This window comes from Zosterops lateralis, assembly GCF_965231275.1.
Source record: "Zosterops lateralis genome assembly, chromosome: 26".
Taxonomy (NCBI): domain Eukaryota; kingdom Metazoa; phylum Chordata; class Aves; order Passeriformes; family Zosteropidae; genus Zosterops; species Zosterops lateralis.
In genome coordinates, this window is record NC_139786.1 from 4,306,584 (window position 1) to 4,329,714 (window position 23,131).

General features: G+C 38.9%; 2 protein-coding genes and 1 long non-coding RNA gene across 3 annotated transcripts in view; 2 read left to right on the forward strand and 1 right to left on the reverse strand.

The window, feature by feature from the left end:
- SLC16A1 (solute carrier family 16 member 1) overlaps positions 1–23,131 on the forward strand; it is a 201,069-nt gene that overhangs the window by 1,770 nt on the left and 176,168 nt on the right. The gene's annotated exons all lie outside the window — the stretch shown is intronic.
- Positions 1,637–23,098, forward strand: MDM4 (MDM4 regulator of p53). Its single transcript, XM_083878444.1, has 11 exons — positions 1,637–1,850; positions 7,876–7,981; positions 9,160–9,234; positions 10,869–11,002; positions 12,629–12,678; positions 17,544–17,605; positions 18,382–18,478; positions 19,560–19,720; positions 20,709–20,843; positions 21,362–21,442; positions 22,439–23,098. Exons 2-11 carry the CDS (start codon positions 7,907–7,909, stop codon positions 22,979–22,981), a joined length of 1,413 nt encoding a protein of 470 aa, XP_083734570.1. The 5' UTR covers positions 1,637–1,850; positions 7,876–7,906; the 3' UTR covers positions 22,982–23,098.
- Positions 13,499–16,688, reverse strand: LOC310919208. Its single transcript, XR_014591800.1, has 2 exons — positions 16,636–16,688; positions 13,499–16,308 (listed from the first exon to the last, which is right to left on the reverse strand). It is a non-coding gene; the product is annotated as an uncharacterized lncRNA (long non-coding RNA).

Sequence of the window (23,131 nt, forward strand, 5' to 3'; positions counted from 1 at the left end):
ATGGGACAGCGAAAAACTAAAGAAAAAGTGCTGACGCCCGAACAGGGACTTGAACCCTGGACCCTCAGATTAAAAGTCTGATGCTCTACCGACTGAGCTATCCGGGCTCTGTGGATTCAGCCCAGTCAATGCTTTTATCACCGCACAGCGGGGCGGCCTCTCCTGGTTTTTCCCGGGAATTTGGGTCCGTTCTCGGCGTGCGGTTCCCTCCCCTCGGGCCAAACACAAAATCAGACAAAATATTTTAATTATTTCTGTCCGAGTCGGCCACAAACTCAGCACACGACACCGGATTTTGCTGTTGGCACCCAGCGATTCCCCTTTGGTCGCTTCCCTGGGCCAGGATTAATTTGGACTTTTCCAGACGTGGATCCCAGTTTGAGAGGGAGCTCTGGAAATAATTCAGTCCCACCCCAGGGACAAGGTGACCTGGAGTAGGTGATACAGGAAAATGTGGGGTTTGTAATGAATAGAGCTGGATATTCTCATGTCCAGGTGGATTTCCCAGTGGATGTTATAATGTCCAGGAGAACATCCTGATGTCCAGGTGGGTATTCAAATGAAGATAACTCAGCTCTAGGACAAAGGGACCTTGAGGATTTTGCCGAGTCAGCACTGTTTTCATAGACGCCCTTTGGCGTTTTGATTTATTCCATCCTTAAGGCTCGATAATTCAGGGTGTCCTTGAGTTCAGGGCTGTTCCTGTGCCGGCCCCACTGAGCTCTCCATCCTTGATTAGACTTGAAAATGTACAAAGGTCTTCCATCAAAGAACAGCCTGACTTGAGAGAATTTTTTTTTCCAGGCATTTTCTTATTATTTTCATTAATATTTATCAGCCATCGTTATTGTCGATTTTTATTTATTAAAATTTGTCATCTGGCATTAAAATCTTACATTATGCAAAATATCCATTATTACAATATGCAAAATATCACATTATACAAAATACTATCAGTATTTATTATTTAGTATTATTTTATGCATTTATTAGCAAAAATAATACATATTATATATTATATATTGTATATTATATAATACATTATATAGTTCAATATTAATTAAATTATATAAATAAAATTCAATAATATAATTATAAATAAATATAATTTATAATATAATTGTAAATAATTATATTTACAATTTATATAATAGAATATAAGAAATACTTATATATTTTAATATTAATTTTATTACGCTATTTTGATATAAAATAATATATAATATTAGTTATATATTATATATTAATTATTAATAAATTTACTATTTATATACTTTTGTATTATATTATGTATATGTATATCTATTATTACATTATTACATTATTATGTATATGATATATTATAATATAATATGTAATGTAATATTTAATATAACATAGTCATTATATAATATAATATAATATATACTGTGTAATAGATAATAAATAGATAATATATTATATGTATTATAAAAATTTATATATTTAAAATATATAATATGTTTATTATAAATATATAATAGATATATTATATATATTATAAAACATAATATATTTTAAAATATTTTTTACATCGAAGTTAAAAAAAGATATATATTTGAATTAAAAGTTTAAAATTATTTCTTGACATTCTCCACCAGGAGGCACCGCCGGGGTCCTCCAGCCGCTAGGGGGCGCCACATCCCCATGACGTCACCACGTCCCTTCTGGCAGCACGTCCCCCTCCGCTCTATGGCCCCGCCGCCATGTTGGCCGCGAGGGGAAGCGGCGGGCCCGGACCCCGCTAAAATGGAGGCGCGGAGCCTTCAGGGGGTCTAGGGGCTCCTTCCCCTCCCCGACCCCCAGGCCGGAGCCCATGGAGCGGCTGTAGGGTGAGCGCGGAGCCGAGGGGAACGCGGGGGTTCCCGGGGGGCGCAGGGCTGAGCGGGCGGTGAGGAGGCGCGGGGGGAGCGGGAGGCGGTGCCGGCGGGAGGGGCCTGAGCCGGCGGGAGCGTCAACGGACTTTTATCCCTTCCCAGGAAATTCTGGGACGAATTGCGATTGTCCCGCCTGGAGAAGGGAAACTTGGCGGTGATTTAATCATTAACCGGCCAGAAAAGATGTGTGGGGAATGTTTCCAAAGGCCTGGAGAAGGGGCAATGGCCTCAGGCTGACACAGGGCAGGCTTAGGTGGGAATATTTATTTTGGGAATAAATTCTTCCCCGGGATGGAATTCCCACACAATCCGTGCCTTCTCTGTCCCTGGAAGTGCCCCAGACCAGCCTGGAGCAGCCTGGAATTGTGGAAATTGTGAAATGGGATGAATTTTAAGGCCTTTTCCAAGGCGAATTCTGGAATTCAGATTCCTGGAATCCTGGAATTCCAGGATTTCACCCTCATAAACAACCTGAGGAATCCATCCCTCAAAACACGGGCTTTGTTCACAAAACCTTTGAGAAAAGCTCATTTTTTTTTTTCCCCTTTTAAAACAAAGATAAACCCAAATCGAGACTTTCAAGGTGGTGGAAATTCATCCTTATCCCGAATTCCTGGAGGGATTTGGGGACATTGGCAGAGCAATTCTCTCTTTTGTCACTTTTGATTGATCACTTCTGCTTTTCCTCCCTCTTTTCACAACATTTCGCAAGAGTTGCACAACTTTTTAAATTTGTTATCTTTTATTTACTCAAAGTTTGGGTGGTGGTTTTTTTTTTGTGTGTTTTTTTTAGGCGGATCTTTTTTAGGGAACAGCCCAAAAAATTCTTGGCAGGCGCAAAAATCACCTCGGGTACAAATCAGAATTAAAAAAAAAAAAAATTAAATTAAAAGGGTTAAATTAATTTTTTTTTAATAATGAGGGGTTTTAAATTAAAAGGGTTAAATAAAAATAAAATAAATTTTATTTTTTAATATAAATAAAAAGGTTTTTTTAAATTAAAAGGGTTAAATAATTTTTTTAAAATAAAAAGGTTTTTTTTTTAAATTAAAAGGGTTATTATTTTTTTTAATAAAAAGGGTTTTTTAAATTAAAAGAGTTAATCCTCTCAGGGACTCTGATAAGGACAAACTTCATTATCAGTGACTTCATGATGTGCTTATTTAAAGCCTCCAGGGCTGTTTTTACCCAAATTCCCTAAAAAATTCCTAAAATTCTCTTAAAAATTCCCTTCAAATTCCCTTAAAAATTACCTAAAATTTCCCTTAAAAATTCCCTTAAAATTCTCTTAAAAATTCCCTAAAAAATCCCCTTAAAAATTACCTAAAATTCCCCTAAAAATTCCTTAAAATTCCTTAAAATTTCAACTTGATTTTCAATATTGTCCTTTATTTCAAAGCCAGGGAAAAAAAAATCGCTCTCACCTGAACCCAACCCTTCTGCTTTAAATAGAATTTAAAAACTAATTTTTTCCCCCTTAAATTTAGATTTTAAAAAACCCAGTGAGTTTTACCTTGAGTTTTCAGCCACTTGATATTTTTAGGGTTTGGGTTTTTTTTTTTTTTTAAATTTGTGGTTTCGTGGGGGTTTTTTAGTGTCTCAAAAAGGAATTTTTAGTCCTCAAAAGAGGCAAATGAGTTTTTCCCTTGGCGGGGGGTGGAAATTTTTGGAGTGGAAAATTTACTCAGTGGGTGACTCGGGACTGATTCACCATTTCCTCTCGATATTTTTTTTTTTTTTTTCTCATTTCCCCCCCTTGGAAATTCATTCTGGCGGTTGGGAAAGTGAAAATTGGGCCATTTCCAAGTGAAATTTGGAAATATTCCAAATTTCTGGGCTGGCCGAGCATGAAATTCCCCCCTTTTTTTGTTTATTTTTAAATTTAAATCCCCCTTTTTTTGTTTATTTTTAAATTTAAATTCCCCTTTTTTGTTTATTTTTAAATTTAATTGCCCCCTTAATTTTGTTTTTAAATTTAAATTCACCCTTGTTTATTTTTAAATTTAAATTCACCCTTTTTTTGTTTATTTTTAAATTTAAATCCCCCTTTTTTGTTTATTTTTAAATTTAATTGCCCCCTTAATTTTGTTTTTAAATTTAAATTCACCCTTGTTTATTTTTAAATTTAAATTCCCCTTTTTTGTTTATTTTTAAATTTAATTGCCCCCTTAATTTTGTTTTTAAATTTAAATTCACCCTTGTTTATTTTTAAATTTAAATTCACCCTTTTTTGTTTATTTTTAAATTTAAATCCCCCTTTTTTGTTTATTTTTAAATTTAAATCCCCCTTTTTTGTTTATTTTTAAATTTAATTTCCCCCTTAATTTTGTTTTTAAATTTAAATTCACCCTTGTTTATTTTTAAATTTAAATCCCCCTTTTTTGTTTATTTTTAAATTTAATTCCCCCTTTTTTATTTTTAAATTTAAATTCCCCCTTTTTTATTTTTAAATTTAAATTTCCCCTTTTTTAATTTTTAAATTTAAACTTCCCCCTTTTTATTTTAAAATTTTAATTCCACCTTTTTTATTTTTAAATTTAAATTCCCCCTTTTTATTTTTAAGCTTTAATTCCCCCTTTTTATTTTTAAATTTAAATTCCCTCTTTTTTATTTTTAAATTTTAATTCCCACTTTTTAAAATTTTTAAATTTAAAATCCCCCTTTTTAAATTTATTATAGTGGAAATTTTAGGAATTTCCACCATGTGGGAGCTTTTTCGGGGGGCTGTATCTTTAATTTTTGTGATTTTTTTCTGCCTGGAAATATTTTAAAACTCATGAACAAAACCTTAATTAACCCCGAGATTAATTTCTAATTAAATATGAATATTTAAGAGAACCAAACTACCCAAAAAAAATCAATTTATTTGTTAAAACTCGGAGGTTTTGAGTGATAAAATCAGCGCTGAAAAGGTTAAAACTCATCACTGGGGCAGCAAAATTCCTTTTCTAGGAAAGGGGAGGGGGAAAAAAATTCAAATTTTTCCTCCTTTCTCGGCCACTTTCGGTCCCTCCCTTTGGGCGAGGCTTGAAAAAAGCGATTTTAGAAAAAAAAAAAAATAAACCCTAAAAACCTCCCGGAGCATCTTCAGGACGTGGCTGAGCCTTTCCCGGGATTATCCCAGAGAAAAAAAATCCCAGGAAAATAATCCCGGGATATTTCTGACAGAAAAAAATCAAGGTGGGTAAATCCAGCTCCTTTTAATATTTTTTGATTTTTTTTTTCTGTCAGAAAACCGTTAAAAATTAAGGAAATATTAACTGAGAAGTGCTTAAAGCTGTTATAATTTGAATTATTTTATGTAATTGTTGATGCTCCTCAAAAATTTGAGTATTTGATCAACCCTGTCCAGCTCATTTTGGGAGTTTTAATGCCATTTTATGTTCAATATTTTGTTTTTTTACATCAGAAATCTGTTAAAATTTAAGGAAATATCAACTGGGAAGGGGTTAAATCTCTTAGAATTTGAATTATTTCATGTCACTGTTGATGCTTCTCACAAATTTGAATATTTGATCAACCCTGTCCAGCTCGTTTTTCAGATTTAATGCCATTTTATGTTCAATATTTTGATTTTTTTCCATCAGAAATCTGATAAAAATTAGGGAAATGTTAACTGGGGAGTAATTAAAGCTGTTATAATTTGAATTATTTTATGTAATTGTTGACGCTCCTCAAAAATTTTTGTATTTGATCAACCCTGTCCAGCTCATTTTGGGAGTTTAATGCCATTTTATGTTCAATATTTTGATTTTTTTTTCCATCAGAAATCTGTTAAAATTCAGGGAAATATTAACTAGGAAAGGGATTGAAGCTGCAATTCTAATTTGAATTATAATTTAGAAATTTGAATATTTGCTGCACTCGGATCGACCCTTCCCAAATATTTGAAGGTGTTGGATTTTTGGGAATGATTTTATTCCATTTTTATTCCACAGAAATGCTGGAAAAACCCTCAGAACTCTCCCCTAAAATCCCTAAAAAATTCAATTTTTAACAGCTGGGACAGGGATTGAAGTTCCCTGAGCTCAGAATTGGCGCCAAAATTCAGATTTTTATTTTTATTTTTGGTGTGTGTTTTGATGTTCCAGCCTGTTTTGTCTGCAGCCGCATTCCTGAGGCAGGAATTTGATTCTTTCCAAAATATTCATTTTAAACTCATCATTTGTGCCTCAAATTCCTGAAAATTCCTGTGGGAATAAATCCATTTCTCCAGGAAAATTCCCTGAAAAACAGTTTCGATTTTACTTGGAAAATTTGGAGGCTTTTTGTTTTTGCATTTTTCAAATCTCATGATTTTATTTATAATTAATTTTTTTAAAAAAAATGAAATTAAAATGTGCTATTAAAATTTGTAATTGAAATCAAAATTAAAATACCACACGGTGAAAATATCCCAAAAATTACATCGTTCAGACAAACCCAGGAGTCAGTTTTGGGAATTTTTTTCCTGCTTTAACCTAAATTTTTCCCCCAAAAAATATCAGAGTTTATTTGCAACCAGATTCTTATAAAAATTAGGATTTTAATCCCAATTTCAGGGCTGGGGAGACAGAAATTTTGACTCAATGTCAAGACTTTGAGCCAGTTCAAGTTGCTTTTTTTCCCCACTATTTAATTAACAATAATTCCTGTTTTTTTCCAAATTTTCCAGCCCTTTTTTTAGGGAAGAATTTCAGTGGATTTGAGGATGGCTGAGCTGATTTTTGTGGGAAAAATCCCAATTTTTCAGGATTTTTCCCTGCAAGGAAAGTGGAGAATTTTACAGCATTCCTGCTCATCCAGGAATGGAGAGAATTCCCTGGGGATGTGACTCAGCTGCTCTGAGTCAGGAATTTCACCCTCTGGGATGTTTTCCTGATGGGATCATGAAAAGTCCCTAAAATCCCCCAGCAGGGCATGGAATTCCAGAGAATTCCAGAGGAATCCTGGGCTCACCCAGTGCCACCTTCTGTGTCCCAGGACCATTTCCAGGGACAATTCCAGGGATGGGGCAGCCAGGGATTCTCTGGGAATTCCAGCCCAGAGTGGAGTTTTGGAAGGATTTATTCCCAAAATCCCATCCAAACCAGCCCATGGAATCCTGGAATGGTTTGGGATGGAAAGGATTTTTTTTCCTTATTTTCCCCCTTTTTTTTTTCCTTATTTCCCCTCTTTTTTTTCCTTATTTCCCCTCCTTTTTTTTTTCCTTATTCCCCCCCTTTTTTTCCCTTATTTCTCCCCTTTCTTTTTCCTTATTTCCCCCCCGTCTTCTTTTTCCCCCCTTTCTTTTTTGCCCCTTCTTTTTTCCTCCCCCATTTTTCCCCCTTTTTCCTCCCATTTCTTTAGGAAAAAAGGTTGGAAAAACCTTTGGGATCAGCAAGTCCAATCCAGGAATCTTTAGGGTTGGAAAAGACTTTTGGGATCAGGAAGCCTAACCTAGTTGGAAATCCTAGAATCTTTGGGTTTGGGAAAGCCTTTGGGATCAGCAATTCCAACCTAGAAATCTTTAGGGCTGGAAAAGACTTTTGGGATCAGGAAATCCAGCCCAGCTGGGACTCCTGGAACCTTTAGGGTTGGAAAAACCTTTAGGGTCAAGAAGTCAAACCCAATTGGGGATCATGGAATCTTTAGGGTTGGGAAAGACCTTTGGGATCAAGAAATCCAAGCCAGGTGGGAATCCTGGAATGTTCAGGGTTGGAAAAGACCTTTGGGATCAGGAAATCCAACCCAGTTGGGAATCCTGGAACCTTGAGGGAATCCTGGAATCTTTAGGGTTGGAAAGACCTTTGGGATCAGCAAACCCAACCCAGTGTCCCCAAGTGCCACCTCCAGAGGGATTTTTGATCCCTTCCATGGATTATAACCCCACCCCATTCCAACTTTTTCCAGGATAATTTTTCCCATTATTTTTTTTTCCACCCCCTCTGGAGCAGCACAGAGTGGGTTGGGATTAAAAACGGGATTTTAGGGCCGGTTTTAACCCCAAATCTGTTCCCAGGTCGGTGCTTGAACAGCTCCTCACTGCCAGGATGAGCTTCCCAAATTCCAGCCAACATCCAGGAGCCGGGAATTCCTGCAGGATCACCCTTGGACAAGCCAATCAGGTAATTAGCAGCTAATTATCAACTAATTCCCCCTCACGCCCATCATTTCTTGGTGTTATTTCCTCCTCAGAGCAGTGATTTTTTTATTAAATCCAAGATATATTTAAATCTGGAGAATTTATCCTAAAAAATTGGGATTTAGCCTGAGGAATTTGTTCTCTTTCACATTCATGATTCAGGAATATTTTCAAGGGAAAAAAATCGATTTAAAAGGATAAAAAGGATTGAAAAGGACATAAAAATATGGATTTATGGATATTTTTGTGCTGGATTTTTACTTACAGTATTCCAGCTTTTTTTTTTCTCTCCAAATATTGGAGCTTTTTTCACCTTAGTTGGGTTAAATTTATAATATTTAAAATTAATTTCCTTTAGTAATTCATTGTTGTTTTGGTTGTTTTGGGTTTTTTGGTTTTGTTTTGTTTTGTTTTGTTTTTTTTTGAGGCAGTTTAGGGACTATTTAGACTGGAAATTATCCAAAATTCCTGGAGTTTCCCTGGAATAAAAAACCATCAGAGCAGAAAAAATCACAAATAAAAATCAGCTGGGGAAAAAAAGAAAAAGAAAAATCAGAAATTCAAATTCCCACAGCCAATTCCTTGGGGGGGAAAAAAATCCTTCCAATATCAGGGAATGTGGTGAGAGTGGAAATAAATTTGGATTTTCCGTTTAAAGAAAATTCAGGAGCTTGAAAATCCAAATCCAGTGGGAAAAAAAAGAATAAATAGAGGGAAAATATTGGTTTTATCACCACTCAATGTCCTGGGAAAAGTGGAAAAAACTTTCAATGGGAACGGGATGTTGGAAAACATTTATCTGGGAAAATTCAATTTTCCTTCAATTCCAATTCCAATTTTCCTTCAATTCCAATTCCAATTTTCCTTCAAATCCAATTTTCCTTCAATTTCATTGAATTCAATTTCAATTTTTCTTCAGTTTCAATTTAATTAAATTCAATTTCAGTTTCATCCAATTCAATTTCTCCCTAAAATAAACCCAATTTTGTTTTTACTTTGAGAATTTTAAGTCTTTACATTTTCCAAACAACCACATCCAAAGGGGAAGGGTTTAAACCCAAATCCCTTGGGATATTTTTTGATGTGGATTTTTTTTTTTTTTTTTTTTTGGAGGGGGGAATTATTTCAGATTTTGGAATAATTATTTTGTGTGTTTTACAGGTGGTTCCCAAAGTGCCCCTGCTGAGGATCCTGCAGGCTGCGGGGGCCCAGGGTGACACCTTCACACTCAAAGAGGTGGGAGCACAAACCGGGGTTTTTATGGGATTTTTAAATGGGAATTGGGATTTAATTCCCTGTGTTTACACCCTTACCTGGGAAATGTTCCCCTTTTACCTGAAGGGGCACTTTGGGGTCCTTTTTGGGACTTTTTCAGGACGGTTCAGGGTCACTTTAGGGACACTTTGGGGATGGTTCAGGGTCACTTCTTAGGGGCACTTTGGGGTCAGTTTTTGGGGACAATTTAGGGACACATCAGGGTTGCTTTGGGGTCACTTGTTGTACACTTTGGGGACATTTTGGGGTCACTTTTGGGGATGATTCAGGCTCACTTTCTAGGGTCTCTTTGGGGTCACTTAGGTCACTTTGGGGTCAGTTTTTGGGGACACTTTGGAGTCACTCATTGAGCACACTTCAGGGTCACTTTTTGGGGATGGTTCAGGGTCACTTTAGGGACACTTTGAGGTCACTTTGGGGTCAGTTTTTGGGGACACTTAAGGGTCATTTTTGAGGGACAGTTCAGGGACACCTTCACACTCAGAGAGGTGGGAGCACATCCTGGGAGTTTTCCTGAGTTTTTTTTGGGAATTGGGATGGGATTCACCCTTTAATTCCCTTACTTGGAAAATATTCCTGTTTTACCTGAAGAGGCACTTTGGGGTCACTTTGGGGACACTTTTTAGGGGCACATTGGGGTCACATTTTAGGGTAAATTTGAGGACACTTTGAGGTCACTTTTTGAGGATGGTTCAGGGTCAGTTTTTGGGCACTTCAGGGTCAGTTTGAGGTCAGTTCTTGGGGACACTTAAGGATCACTTTTGGGGGATGGTTCAGGGACACTTTAGGGTCACTTTTAGGGCACTTCAGTGTCAGTTTGGAGACATTTTGAAGTCAGTTTTTGGAGACACTTTTGGGACGCTTCAGGGTCACTTTTTGAGGACATTTCAGAATCACTTTGGGGTCAGTTTTTGGGGACACTTTGAGGACACTTGGTCACGTTTGGGGACACTTTGGAGGAACTGGGAATAACCCAAATTTAAACTGGGAATAATGCAGTTTGAACTGGGAATAATGCAGCTTGGATTGGGATATCCCTATTTTAAATGGGAATAATGCAGTTTGAACTGGGATAACTCCATTTTAAATGGGAATAATAGAATTTGAACTGGGATAACCCCATTTTGGACTGGGAATAACCCCATTTTGAACTGGGAATAATGGAGTTTGAACTGGGATAACCCCATTTGAACTGGAAAAAATGGAGTTTGAACTGGAATAACCCCATACTGAATTGGGAATAATGCAGTTTGAACTGGGATATCCCCATTTTAAACTGGAATAACCCCATTTCCAACTGGGAAAAATGCAGTTTGGATTGGGATATCCCCATTTGAACTGGAAATAATACAGTTTTAACTGGGATAACCCCATTTGAACTGGGATAACCCCATTTGAACTGGGAATAATACAGTTTTAACTGGGATAACCCCATTTGAACCACAACTTTTCCACCATCCACCTCATAACCTCTTCTCCAACACCCCCAAAACCACCTCTAAACCCCCGTCCCAGCACCCAGAGCAGCAGGACCTCCCAAAGCCCATGGAATCGGCAGGATTTTGGGGGGCTGAGGGCATGTCCTGTGCCCACAGGTGATGCACTTTTTGGGGCAGTACATCATGAACAGGCAGCTCTACGACAAGAGGCAGCAGCACCTGGTGCACTGCGGGGGAGACGAGCTGGGGGAGCTGCTGGGACTGCAGAGCTTCTCTGTCAAAGATCCCAGGTAAAAGGGGAAAAATTCACTTTTTTATATGGTTTTATATGGAAAAGTGCTGGTGGGATGAAGGGGCGGCTCTGTGGGGTTTGGGGTTTGTGTTTGCTCAAGGTTTGGAGGGTGAATTTCAGGAAAAACATTGAGTTTTCAAGTGGGTGTTGCAATGAGGAATTTTTAAAAATGTTAATTGGTTTTTTGGGGGGGGTTTTCTAGGGAAAAAATCAGTGTGGATTTGGGGTCTGTGTAGAAGAAAACCTCAGTGTGTTTTAGGATCCCTCTAGGAAAAAAAATTCACTGTTTTTTGGGGTCTCTAGTTTTAAAACTCACTGATTTTTTGGGGGTCTCTGGGGAAAAAATTCACTGTGGATTTGGGGTCAGTCTAGAAGAAAACCTCAGTGTGTTTTAGGATCACTCTAGGAAAAAACCTCACTGGGGTTTGGGGGTCTCTAGGGAAAAATTCCCTGTGGGTTTTAGGGGCTTCTCTGTCAAGGATCCCAGGTAAAAGGGGAAAAATTCACTTTTTTTATATGGTTTTATATGGAAAAGTGCTGGTGGGATGAAGGGGCGGCTCTGTGGGATTTGGGGTTCAAGGTTTGGGGGGTGAATTTCAGGAAAAATCTTGAATTTTGAGGTGAGTGTTGCAATGAGAAATTTTAAAAAGTTCTAATTAGGTTTCTTTTTTTTTTTGTTTTGTTTTTGAGGGGAAAATTATTTGTGGGTTTGGGGTCTCTAGGAATAAAATTCACTGGGTTTTAGTATCTAGAAAAAAATCACTGATTATTAGGATCTCTAGGAAAAAAAAAATCAAACCACCTCAGTGATTTCTTGTGTCTCTCTAATGAAAAAAACCCACTTTTTTTTGAGGTCTCTCTGGAAGAAAAACCTCCATTTTATACATAAACATTAGAAATAAATTTATATTGTAGAAATAAATATTACAGAAATACTTTATAGGAATATAACTATGGTACATAAATATTGTGTAAAAATATAAGTATTGTTTATAAATATTGGATATAGATGTTGTATACAAATATAAATATTATACATAAATAGATAATTTTATATATAATTGTATCTATTATAAATATACTATGTATTATAAATAATGTATAATAAATAAATGTATACTGTAAATATATAATATGATATTTATGTGAATATTTATAAATACTTAAAATTATAGATTTTATAATTAAATATATAAATATATTGTATTCTATTATATTTATTCTATTACATATATATAAATATTATGTATAGATATATAATATATTATAAATATTCTATATATTTAATAGATTAATACTATATATTATATATAATTATAAATATATTTGTGTTTATATAAAATATATAATAGTTTATAGATATTAAATATGAATATATGTAAATATGGGGCATAAATAGTGTATAACATAATTATTATATAAAATTATAAATATCATATGTAAATATAGTGTATAAATATAAATACTATATACAAACTAAATACAATATTAAAACAAAAACAAACATTACATCAAAACTTACTTACAAATAAATTGACCAAGAATTTTACACACAAATTTATTTAAAAATCAATGAATTAGTGATTTCTGAGTCACGTCTAAAGCAGATTTTTGTTGTCCCCAGCCCCGTGTACGAGATGCTGAAGAGGAACCTGAGCCCCGCTGCCCTCCCAGGTAGGTTGTTCCTGTTCCATAAATGTTTTGTGCCCTGGTAAGTACCACAAGGCAGAGCTGTGGCTGCAGGAGGAATAAACTTCTCTCAGGAGCTTTCCCAAGCAAATCTCTGAGTTTGTGTCTTTTCTGTGTGCCAGGAGCTGCTTGAGTGATGCCAAAAACCCCCAAATTTGGGTCAGAGTTAAATCCTGAAAATATCCCGTTCTTGATTAAAATCAATCCAAATCCATCTTTGTTGATTTCTTGGTGGTTTTTTTTTTCAGCTTCAGAGCTGCAAGTCCTTGCTCTCACCTCATTTGATGTTTTGATTATCTAAAAATTGTGCAAGGTTTTAATCTGGATTCTTGCAGCTTCCCCAGCTCAAATCAAACTCCACCTAAATGAAAAGTTGTTAATCTCAAATTAAACTGAGCTGGGGTGGATTCCTTAAAACCAGTTCCTGTTGTAGGACTGGGAGAAATCAACTCCACTGGCAGAGCTGTGGGATTTTTGTGCCACATTTCCCATTTTTTAATATGGATAAAATGGATTTATTCCATACCTGTGCACTTTTGTGTCACATTTCACACACTTTTTAACCAGATAAAGTGGATTTATTCCACAGCTGTGGAATTTTGGACTGCATTTCCCATTTTTTAAACAGTTAAAATGGATTTATTCCACAGCTGTGGAATTCTGTGCCACATTTTCCACTTTTTAAAAAAGGTAAAATGGATTTAATCCATGGCTGTGGAATTTTGTGCCACATTTCCTGGTTTTTAACCAGATAAAATGGATTTAATCCAGAGCTGTGGACTTCTGTGCCACATTTCCTGTGGGGTTTTTTTTGTATGGGGAAAATGGATTTATTCCACAGCTGTGGAATTTTATGCCACATTTCCCACTTTTTTAACCAGATAAAATGGATTTATTCCACGGCTGTGGACTTTTGTGCCACATTTCCCACTTTTTTAACCAGATAAAATGGATTTAATCCACAGCTGCGGGATTTTTTTGCCATTTTTAACCAGATAAAATGGATTTATTCCAAAGCTGTGGGATTTTGTGCCACATTTTTCATTATTTTAAACAGCTAAAATGGATTTAATCCACATCTATGGATTTTTGTGCCACATTTCCCATTATTTTAAACAGCTAAAATGGATTTAAACTTTTAGGAGGGCTCAGGCGCATGTGGAGAAATTACAAATTAATCCAGAATTCCAAACGTGGCCCTAAAGGATCCCGTTTTCTGCCTCAGATTGTTTTGGTTGTTTTTTTTTTAACAGAAGATTCTTTTCAAGAATATTGGGATTTTATTTTCCAGCAGAACCTTTTGAGTTGCCCTGGGAGTTTTTAGCTGTAGGAACACGGTGTGAGTGCTGTTCTGTGCCCAGAGTGAGCTCTGCTGCCTTTTCCTGGGCCAGGCCTGGCCTGACTTTAATCCTGGCTCAGGAAAAGCCGCTCCTGGGGCTGAGCCACCCCGGCTGTGTGTGAGTGTGAGCCAAACCAGCCCAGCTTGGCAGACCAGGCCTTGGAGTGCACAGGGACTCTTTGCTTTCCCTTTTCCTGCTGCTTTCCTTCCTTTTCCTTTTTCAGCCATTTTCCTTTCCTTTTCCAGCTGTTTTCCTTCCCTTTTTCTTTTCCACCTTTTTTCTTTTCCTTTTCCATCTGCTTTCCTTCCCTTTTCCTTTCCCAGCCATTTTCTCTCCCTTTTCCAACTTCTTTCTTTTCCTTTTCCAGCTCTTTTCCTTCTCTTTTCCAGCTGCTTTCCTTCCCTTTTCCAACATTTTTCTTTTCCAGCTGCTTTCTTTCACTTTTCCAGCTGCTTTCCTTCCTTTTCCTTTCCCAGCTGTTTTCCTTCCTTTTCTTTTTCCAGATGTTTTCCTTCCATTTCCAGCTGTTTGCTTTCCTTCAGCCCAGCACAGGAATTACTGGATTTGGCTGATTTCCCCCTTCCTGCCAAGTTTTTCCCCTCTTCTTGCCTGATTTTTCTCCTTGGCTATTTTACCCTTTTTCTTGTCCAATTTTTCCCCTTTCTTGAGCAATATTTTCCCCTTTTCTAATTCCTCCCTTTTCTTGTCTATTTTTCCCCCTTTCCTTGTCTAATTTTCCCCCTTCCTGCCTAATTTTTCCCCTCTTCTTGCCTGATTTTTCTCCTTGGCTGATTTCTCCCCTTTCTTGTCCAATTTTTCCCCTTTCTTGACTAATATTTCCCCCTTTTCTAATTCCCCCCCTTTATTGTCTAATTCTTTCCATTTTCTTTTCTATTTTTTCCCCCTTTCCTTGTCTAATTTCCCCCCTCTTCTTCCCTAATTTTCCTCCTTGTCTAATTTCTCCCCTTTCTTAATTGTCCCCCCTTTTCTTGTCTAATTGTTCCCCCCTTTACTTGCCTAATTCTTCTCCCCTTCTCTTGTCAATTTTTTCCCCTTTTCTTTCCTGACTTTCCCCCCTTTTCTTTCCTGACTTTCCCCTTGTCTAATTTTTCCCCCCTTTCCTTGCCCACTTTTCCCAAGTCTGACTCCAGCAGCAGCTGCATTTAGGATCTCCTCCCCTTCAGGCTGGTTTTTATGGAATACAGCAACTCCAAAAGGAAACTTTCCAGCACCTGCACTGTTTTCACTCCTTGAAAATCACATTTGGGAAGGATGAACCTCCCTGGTTCCCTCAGGGACTGAAAACCCAGCAGCTGGAAGGTGATGAAAGCAGGAAAGAAAATCAGGGATTTGTGATTTAAATCCTGGAATTTTGCTTGATTTAAATTCAGGTGGAATTTTCTGCCACTTTTCACAACTTCCCCATCCCTGTGTGATTCCTGCTGGGAATCAGCCTCATCCAGGAAGGAATTTTCCTGTTAAATTAAAAAGGGGAGCAGGCAGGAGCCAGCCTGGCATCTTCTGTTCTCTCTGCTCAGAGCCAGGCTCAGAAAGATTCCTGCTAATTGGATTCTTCTTAATTTAGCTTGACCTTTTAATTAACTCTTGGGAGCAGCAGCTTCAGCTGGATCCAGCTGTGTAGAGCTCTGTGCATGGAATTTTCCTCTCTTCTCTCTCCTCTCTCCTCCTCTTTTCTCTCTCTCCTCTCTTCATTCCTTGTGCCCAAACCCTTCAGGAAGATCAGGAATCCTCAGGAATTCCCAAAAAAAAAACCCTGTTCACCTTCCACGTGGGATTCCCTCTGGAATCCTGGTGTTTGAGGAATGGATTTGCAGTCATTCCCTGCAAACCAAGCAGGGAACTGAACAAAAATTGGGATTTTTTTTTTGGTGGATCTGTGATATTTTGACATTTCCCCCCATGGGGATTTCTTGCTCCTGGAGATTTCAGATGTTTTGGGAGAGATTTTTCCCATTTATTCCCTCATATCAAGGAACCTGAGTTGGAAAAGCAGCTCTTTGCAGAATGTGGGAGTTCCCTGGATGTACAAACCTGCCTTGGCTGTGCCTTGGAAACTCCAGGGAAAATGAGGAAAATCCAACAACACCCTGGTGGTTTTCAGGCAACCTCAGGAGCATTTCCAAATCCAGGAGGGACAGATCCACAGATACTGAGACTCACCAGGAATTCCTGTGGCAAAGCCTTGGAGGTTGGGATGGCTGTAGGAAAAAGAATCATTTTTCCCTTTGGGAAGAATATTCTGAATTGAGATGAACTGTAGGAAGTAGAATTATTTTTCCTTTTGGGAAAAATAATCTGAATTTGGAGTGGCTGTAGGAAATAGAATAATTTTTCCCTTTGAGAAGAATATTCTGAATTTGGAATGGCCATAGCAAAAAGTCCCTTTGGGAAGAAAAATCTGAATTTAGAATGGCTGTAGGACAAAGAATCACTTTTCTCTTTGGGAGGAATACTCTGAATTTGGAGTGGCCATAGGACATAGAATTATCTTTCCCTTTGGGATGAATATTCCAAATTTCGGATGAATGCAGGAAATAGAATCACTTTTCCCTTTGGGAAGAATATTCTGAATTGGGATGACTATAGGAAGTAGAATTATTTTTCCCTTTGGGAAGAATATTCTGAATTTGGGATGAAAGTAGGAAATAGAATAATTTTTCCTTTTGTGAAGAATATTGTGAATTTGGGATGAACATAGCAAAAAGAATAATTCTTCCCTTTGGGAAGAGTATTTTGAATTTGGAATGACTGTAGGAAGTAGAATTATTTTTCCTTTTGGGAAGAATAATCTGAATTTAGGATGGCTGTAGCAAAAAAGAATAATTTTTCCTTTTGGGAAGAATAATCTGAATTTAGGATGGCTGTAGGAAATAGAATATTTTTTTCCCTTTTAGAAGAATATTCTGAATTTGGAATGACCATAACAAAAAGTCCCTTTGGGAAGAATATTCTGAATTGGGATGACTATAGGAAGTAAAATAATTTTTCCCTTTGGGAAGAATAATCTGAATTTGGCATGGCTGCAGCAAAAAATCTCTTTGGGAAGAATATTCTGATTTTGGGATGGCTGTAGGAAATAGAATAACTTTTCCTTTAGGGAAGGATACTCTGAATTTAGAATGGCTGTAGGAAACAGAATCATTTTTCCCTTTTGGGAAGAACATTCGGAATTTGGAATGGCCATAGCAAAAAGTCTCTTTGGGAAGAATATTCTGATTTTGGGATGACTGTAGGAAATAGAATAACTTTTCCTTTAGGGAAGGATACTCTGAATTTAGAGTGGCTGTAGGAAACAGAATCATTTTTCCCTTTGGGAAGAACATTCTGAATTTCCTCCCCCCAAACCCCCCAGTCCATCCCGGGCTGACCCCAAACCTCTCCCGGACGGAGCCCCCCGAGCTCTGCCAGGCCTGGCTGGTTGGTTGTGTGGTGTGAGAGTGGGGATTTCCAGGGGAAGGATTTTCCTTGTGTTTTACCTGCCATCTGCAGATGCTGCACAGACTCTCCCAAAGGAGCAGAGCGTCGCTAAGCCCAGCCCAGACCAGCTGCAGGTAAACCCCACTGCCTGTGGGTTCTTTTCTTGTACAGAGTCGCCCCTTCTCTGTACCCTCTGCATGGTGGACTGCCAGAACTTTTTGGATTTTTATTTATTTTTTTTTCCCCCTGTTGTTTTGCTGCTCCTCACCTTTCCTGTGAGAAAAAAAAATTAAAATCCTTCTAAAATTAAACAACAGAAAAAGTTCTTGGAGTCCACAGAGCAGGGACAGAGTCACCCTTCTCTGTTCTCCTGGTGACAGAGTGCCAGTCTCTGAGCGCGTTTTTCTGGGGTGCAGCACGTCCAGCCCTCAGCTTCTCCAGCCCTCTTCTGCTTTTTATCCTCCTTTTTTTTATCCCACTTTTTTTTTCCTCCCGGTAGGAATTGCCACATAATTCACTGTGCCTTAGTTAGGATTTGTTTCCAGGCAGAGGTGAGAAACTGAGGAAAAATCTTGGCGCTTCCAAAAGTTTTTTCCAGCTGTGGTTTGGGGGTGAGGGCTGGGAGGTGTCAGAGAGTCACAAAATCAACTTTTACTGCAGGAAAAACTTCCAACTTTGGGGATTTTTTTTTTTTTTTTGCCAAGCTGAAGATTTTTCCTTGGTTGTTAGTGCCGACTGCAGAAGCTTGAAAGATAAAATAGTATGTAGTTTTTTTATTTTAAATTCTGATTTATTTCCTCTTCCTACCTGCTTGCTCCGGTCCTGCAGCTGGTGCCTGGGGATGGAAGTGCTGCATCCCCTTGTCCCTGCAAGCTCTGCTGGGCTAATTCCTGCATTTCCCTTCCTGCAGCTCAGCCAGGAGGGAGGATCTGATTCTGGGATCCTGGAGGGTGACAGCAGAGCCTCTGCTCCGGCTACCTCAGAGCCCGAATGTGACCCTTGTGAAGGTGAGGGATGAATTTCTGCATGATCACAGCATTTCCAGACCTTCTCTGTTTGTTTTGCTGTTTTTTCACAGCAGCAAAATGCTGGAGGAGGGAGTTGGGAGACTTTAAAAAAAATCCCCTGGTTTGGAATCCTTAAAAACCTTGGTGCTAAAGACTGAGAAATTGCCAAGTTCACCACAGGTGGTTTCTTATTTTCTGGCTCATAAACAAATGGCTCTGAATGCAGTGGCAGGTTAAGCCCCAAAATCCCATCTCTCATTGAGCAATGCCATGAAAATAAAACCAAAACCTTCCAGACCTTGCCTGGATGGTTTTTGAAATGCTGGAATTATCCTTGGATCCATCTCCCTTCCCAAGGGAGGCTCCTGAGCACACAGAACCCAGCCTGGGCTGGCTGCAGTCCTTCCCTGCAAACCAAGCAGGGAATTCAACTAAAATTGGGATTTTTTTTTGGTGTATCTGTCATATTTTGACATTTCCCCCATGGGTTTGTTTGTTTGTTTGTTTGTTTGTTTGTTTGTTTTTGCTGGGTCACTCGTGGAGATTTCAAATGTTTTGGGAGCAATTTTCCCATTTTTCCACTTTTTTTTTATTCTCTTGTGTGAAGGAACTTCAGTTGGAGAAGCAGCTCCTTGTTTCCAGCTCAGATGGGAGAGCTGGAAATTCCCTGGATTTACAAACCAGCCTGGGAAAACTCCAGGCACTGGCGGGAGGGAGATCCAAAGTGATCCTGGAATCCAGAGTGCTCAGTTTGGGATCCCAAACTTGGGAGCATGAGGAGGATGGATCTTAATTTCTTGGGAATTCAGGAGCTGCAAACTGAATTCCAACCCGTCCTTTCTGCATTTTTAAATCACTCAGGAAATCCACTCAGGGCTGGCTCAGGAAGGGTTTGTGTTTCTGTGGTGAAATTTTAAATTAAACTCAACCTCAGTACAGGGAACACTGAGATATTCCCTGACTTGAGCAGGGAATTTTTACCAATCCAAACCCCAGAAGTAAAAAAAAAAAAAAAAAAAATCAGATTTGGGCTTAATTTTTCTCTTACCCAATAACTTTGGACTCTGCTTGGCTCTTCCAGACAAAGACTTGCTAGAAAACCTCTCAGAAAGCAAAAAGCCCAAGCTGGATTTGGTTTTTGAGGAGTGGGACGTGGCTGGGCTGCCCTGGTGGTTTTTAGGGAATCTCAGAAACAATTACAAATCCAGGAGTAATGGATCCACGGACATCCAGACGAACCAGGTGTGTAACCACTTAAAAAAAGGGCTTTGTTTCCTTTTCCTCTCCTCTTTTGGGTTCCAACATAATCAAACATTCCGTTTTTTTTCCTCTCTTTCCACTTCCCACTCCAGGATTTTCAGCCTTTTTCCCCAATGTGGGTCTGTCCCAGCCTTTCCCAAGGTGACTTTTAGTGGTTTTAAATCCATCAAACTCTTCCCTCAGAGGGGCCTGGAATTCAGGATGGGATTTTTTTAATTTTTTTTTTTTTTAATTGGGATGAATGTTGTAGGGTGGTGGCCAAGCTGGAAGGATGTGGAAGTTGGAAAAAGGGGAGGAAATTGAGGTGGAAACTGGGAAAAGGTTGGGAAAACGGGGGACTTGTGAGGTGGAAATTGGGAAAAGGGGGAACTTGTGAGGTGGAAATTGGAAAAATAGGAGCCTGTGAGGTGGAAATTGGGAAAAGAGGGAACTTGTGAGGTAGAAATTGGAAAAAAGGGAATCTGTGAGGTGGAAAATTCAAAAATTGAAGCCTTTGGGGGGGAAACTGGGGAAAGAGAAGCCTGTGAGGGGAAGATTTTAAAAAGGGGAGCCTGTGAAGTGGAAATTGGGAAAAGGGGAACTTATGAGGTGGAAATTGGGAAAAAGGGAATCTGTGAGGTGAAAACTTCAAAAATAGAAGCCTGTGAGGTGGAAATTGGGAAAAGAGAAGCCTGTGGAGGGTAAAATTTTAAAAAGGAGAGCCTTTGAGATGGAATTTGGGAAAAACTGAGTCACTGAGGGGGAAGTTGGGAAAAGGGGATCCTGTGAGGAGGAAATTGGGGAAAGGTTTGGAAAAGGGGATCCTGTGAGGTGGAAATTGAGGAAAGGGGAATGTGTGAGGGAGAAATCTCCAGAAGAGATACCTGAGGGCAGTGAGGTGCTTTGGAGGTCATTGGAAAGGAAAATGAGCCAGTTCTGGGTGTGGAGCCGCTCCTGAACTGATTTTTCCCTGGATTTTTTTCCCCCTCAGGACATTGACACTGCCATAGTTTCAGACACCACCGATGACCTGTGGTTCCTCAACGAGTGTCCCCTGGAGCAGGGCAGTGCTGGCCTCAAGGTGGAGGTGCTGGACTCTGAGGAGGTGACAGAAGGTGACACCAAGGTACCTCTGCCCCTCTGCTTTAATTCATCTGCTCTGCTGCCCTTGGAAAAGCTTCATCTTGGAAAAGTTCCCATCCAGAGCCTAAATCCTCTTTAGGAAAGGTTGTCACCGTTCCTCGTGTGTTTGGTGGTTTGGGTTTTGGTTTAAATTCACATTTTCAAGGCATAAAATTGATTTAAAAGGAGTTAAGCTCCTCACAGCAGCTTAAGTAGGTTTTTAACCAATAGCTGCAAGAGTTATAAATCAAAAATCATGGAATTGAGTTTGGAAAAGGACCAAGTCCAGCTAAAGATTCAAAGAGGAAAATCTGAGCACGGTAAACCAGCAAAAACTGCCAACATTCTGCAAAAAAAAAAAAAAACCCACTGCAAAAATCACTTTTAATTAACTTTTAAAGTGATTTAACAAGCAAGGTGATGATATAATCCTTTAATCGGGCTGTGCAGCACCAGGTAAGTGATAAAAAAGAAATATTCCAACATTTCCCACCTTTTGACAACGTTTTCCTGGAATTCCAGGTGCCTGAGGCTGTGTGCTTGGATGAGCTGGAGGATTCCCAGTGCCTGAGTGATGACACGGACACAGAAGCTGCTCCTGAGGTGGGAATTCCTTGGGATCAGCATTCCCTGGGGCTGGGAGGGCTCATCCCTCATCTGCTGCTGCTTTTGGGGCTGGGAAAAGCTGATTTTTTTTCCTGTGGGTTTCCAAAAAAAAGGAAAAACTGGGTGAAGTTATATTGACAGCCAGGTATGACTTAATAAGGTTTTAATAAGGTTTTTTTAATAAGGTTTTTAATAAGATTTGAATTCCATGGTGTCCTCTGGATGGAAATCTAGAGGATTGTCCTTAGAAGGGACCTGGAAATCCTAAATAGCACTTTATAATCACTCAAAAAACCTCAGAATTTTAACGATTTTAGCAGAATTTTAATGATTTTAGCAGAATTTTAATGATTTTAGCAGAATCTTAAAGGTTTTAGCAGAATCTTAAAGGTTTTAGCAGAATTTAAATGATTTTATTAGATTTTTAGTGGTTTGAAGCAGAATTTTACTGGTTTTTAGCAGCATTTTAATAATTTTAGCAGAATTTTCCAGCCTAGAATAAATGGGGATGTCCCTGGCTGTGGACAGCTGAGTCCTGGCTCTGCACTTGGGCAGCTCCTGCCCTTTTCTGTGAGATAATTAATGAATAAATCCATTAATTGTGCAGATTCAACAGCTGGTAAGTGATGGATGAGCCTGGAAAAGAAATTTGCCAATTTCCAGGAGCTCTCCCCTTGAATTTTGAGGGGAAAAAAAATTTGAAAATTCTCTTGAAATTAAATAAAAATAAACTGCCCCAGCTTGGATTTTTCCAAGAGGGCTATGAGAGAGGAAGGAGATGAATTCATGAGGGAGAGATCTGGGATGAATCAACCCCAAGCCACAAAATATTGATTTTTCCAGCTTCTAAATCACTCAATAAATCAATTTTTTTAAACAAGACATCCTTGCTGCTTTTCCCACGTGGCTAAAACGAGGAATACCCCAAAATTAAATAGTTTGGGTTTGGTTTTTTTTTTCTGGATTTTTTTTTTTAACCTTAAATCCCTTTAGGATTGCTGGCAATGCTCCAAATGCAGGAAGTTCAACTCTCCAGGGAAAAGGTACTGCTACCGCTGCTGGGCCCTGCGCAAGGACTGGTACCGGGACTGCCCCAAACTGCCCCACTCCCTGTCCCTTTCCAACATCAATTCCATGGAAAACCAGGAGCAGGACGAAGGGATGGACGTGCCAGACTGCAGGAGGACGATCTCAGCCCCTCCTGGCCAACCCAAACACCTTTTCCTGGGGGAGAACAAACCCCTCATGGATCCCAGCAGCTCCCTGGAATCCTTGGATTTGGCCAGGGATGGGAAAAAACGGGATTTTGCCGAGCTGAGGAAAGAGGAGGAGGTGGAATCCATGGAGAGCATCAAAACAGTGCTGAACCCCTGCTTCCTGTGCCAGCACAGGCCACGGGATGGGAACATTGTCCACGGGAGGACTGCTCACCTGGTGGCCTGCTTCAGGTGTGCCAGGATGCTGAAGAAGAAGAGATCGCCCTGCCCCGTGTGCAGGAAGGAGATCAAGATGGTCATCAGGATCTTCATAGGGTAGGGAGGCTTTCTGTCCCTAAAGCAACCCCAAAATCAGGATTTTTGCACTCAAATCCCCATTTCAGTGTGTGCAGGGAGGAGATGGAGGGAGTCATCAGAATCTTCCTAAAATAACCCCCCCAAAAGAGGAGTTTTTGCACTCAAATCCCGA

What these genes read in the sequence shown, in the direction of transcription:
- MDM4 (XM_083878444.1), top strand. Translation starts at nt 7,907, where the DNA reads ATGAGCTTCCCAAATTCCAGCCAACATCCAGGAGCCGGGAATTCCTGC. An exon ending in CCCTTGGACAAGCCAATCAG is followed by an intron (nt 7,982 to 9,159) that starts GTAATTAGCAGC and finishes TGTGTTTTACAG; the next exon opens with GTGGTTCCCAAAGTGCCCCT. An exon ending in TTCTCTGTCAAAGATCCCAG is followed by an intron (nt 11,003 to 12,628) that starts GTAAAAGGGGAA and finishes TGTTGTCCCCAG; the next exon opens with CCCCGTGTACGAGATGCTGA.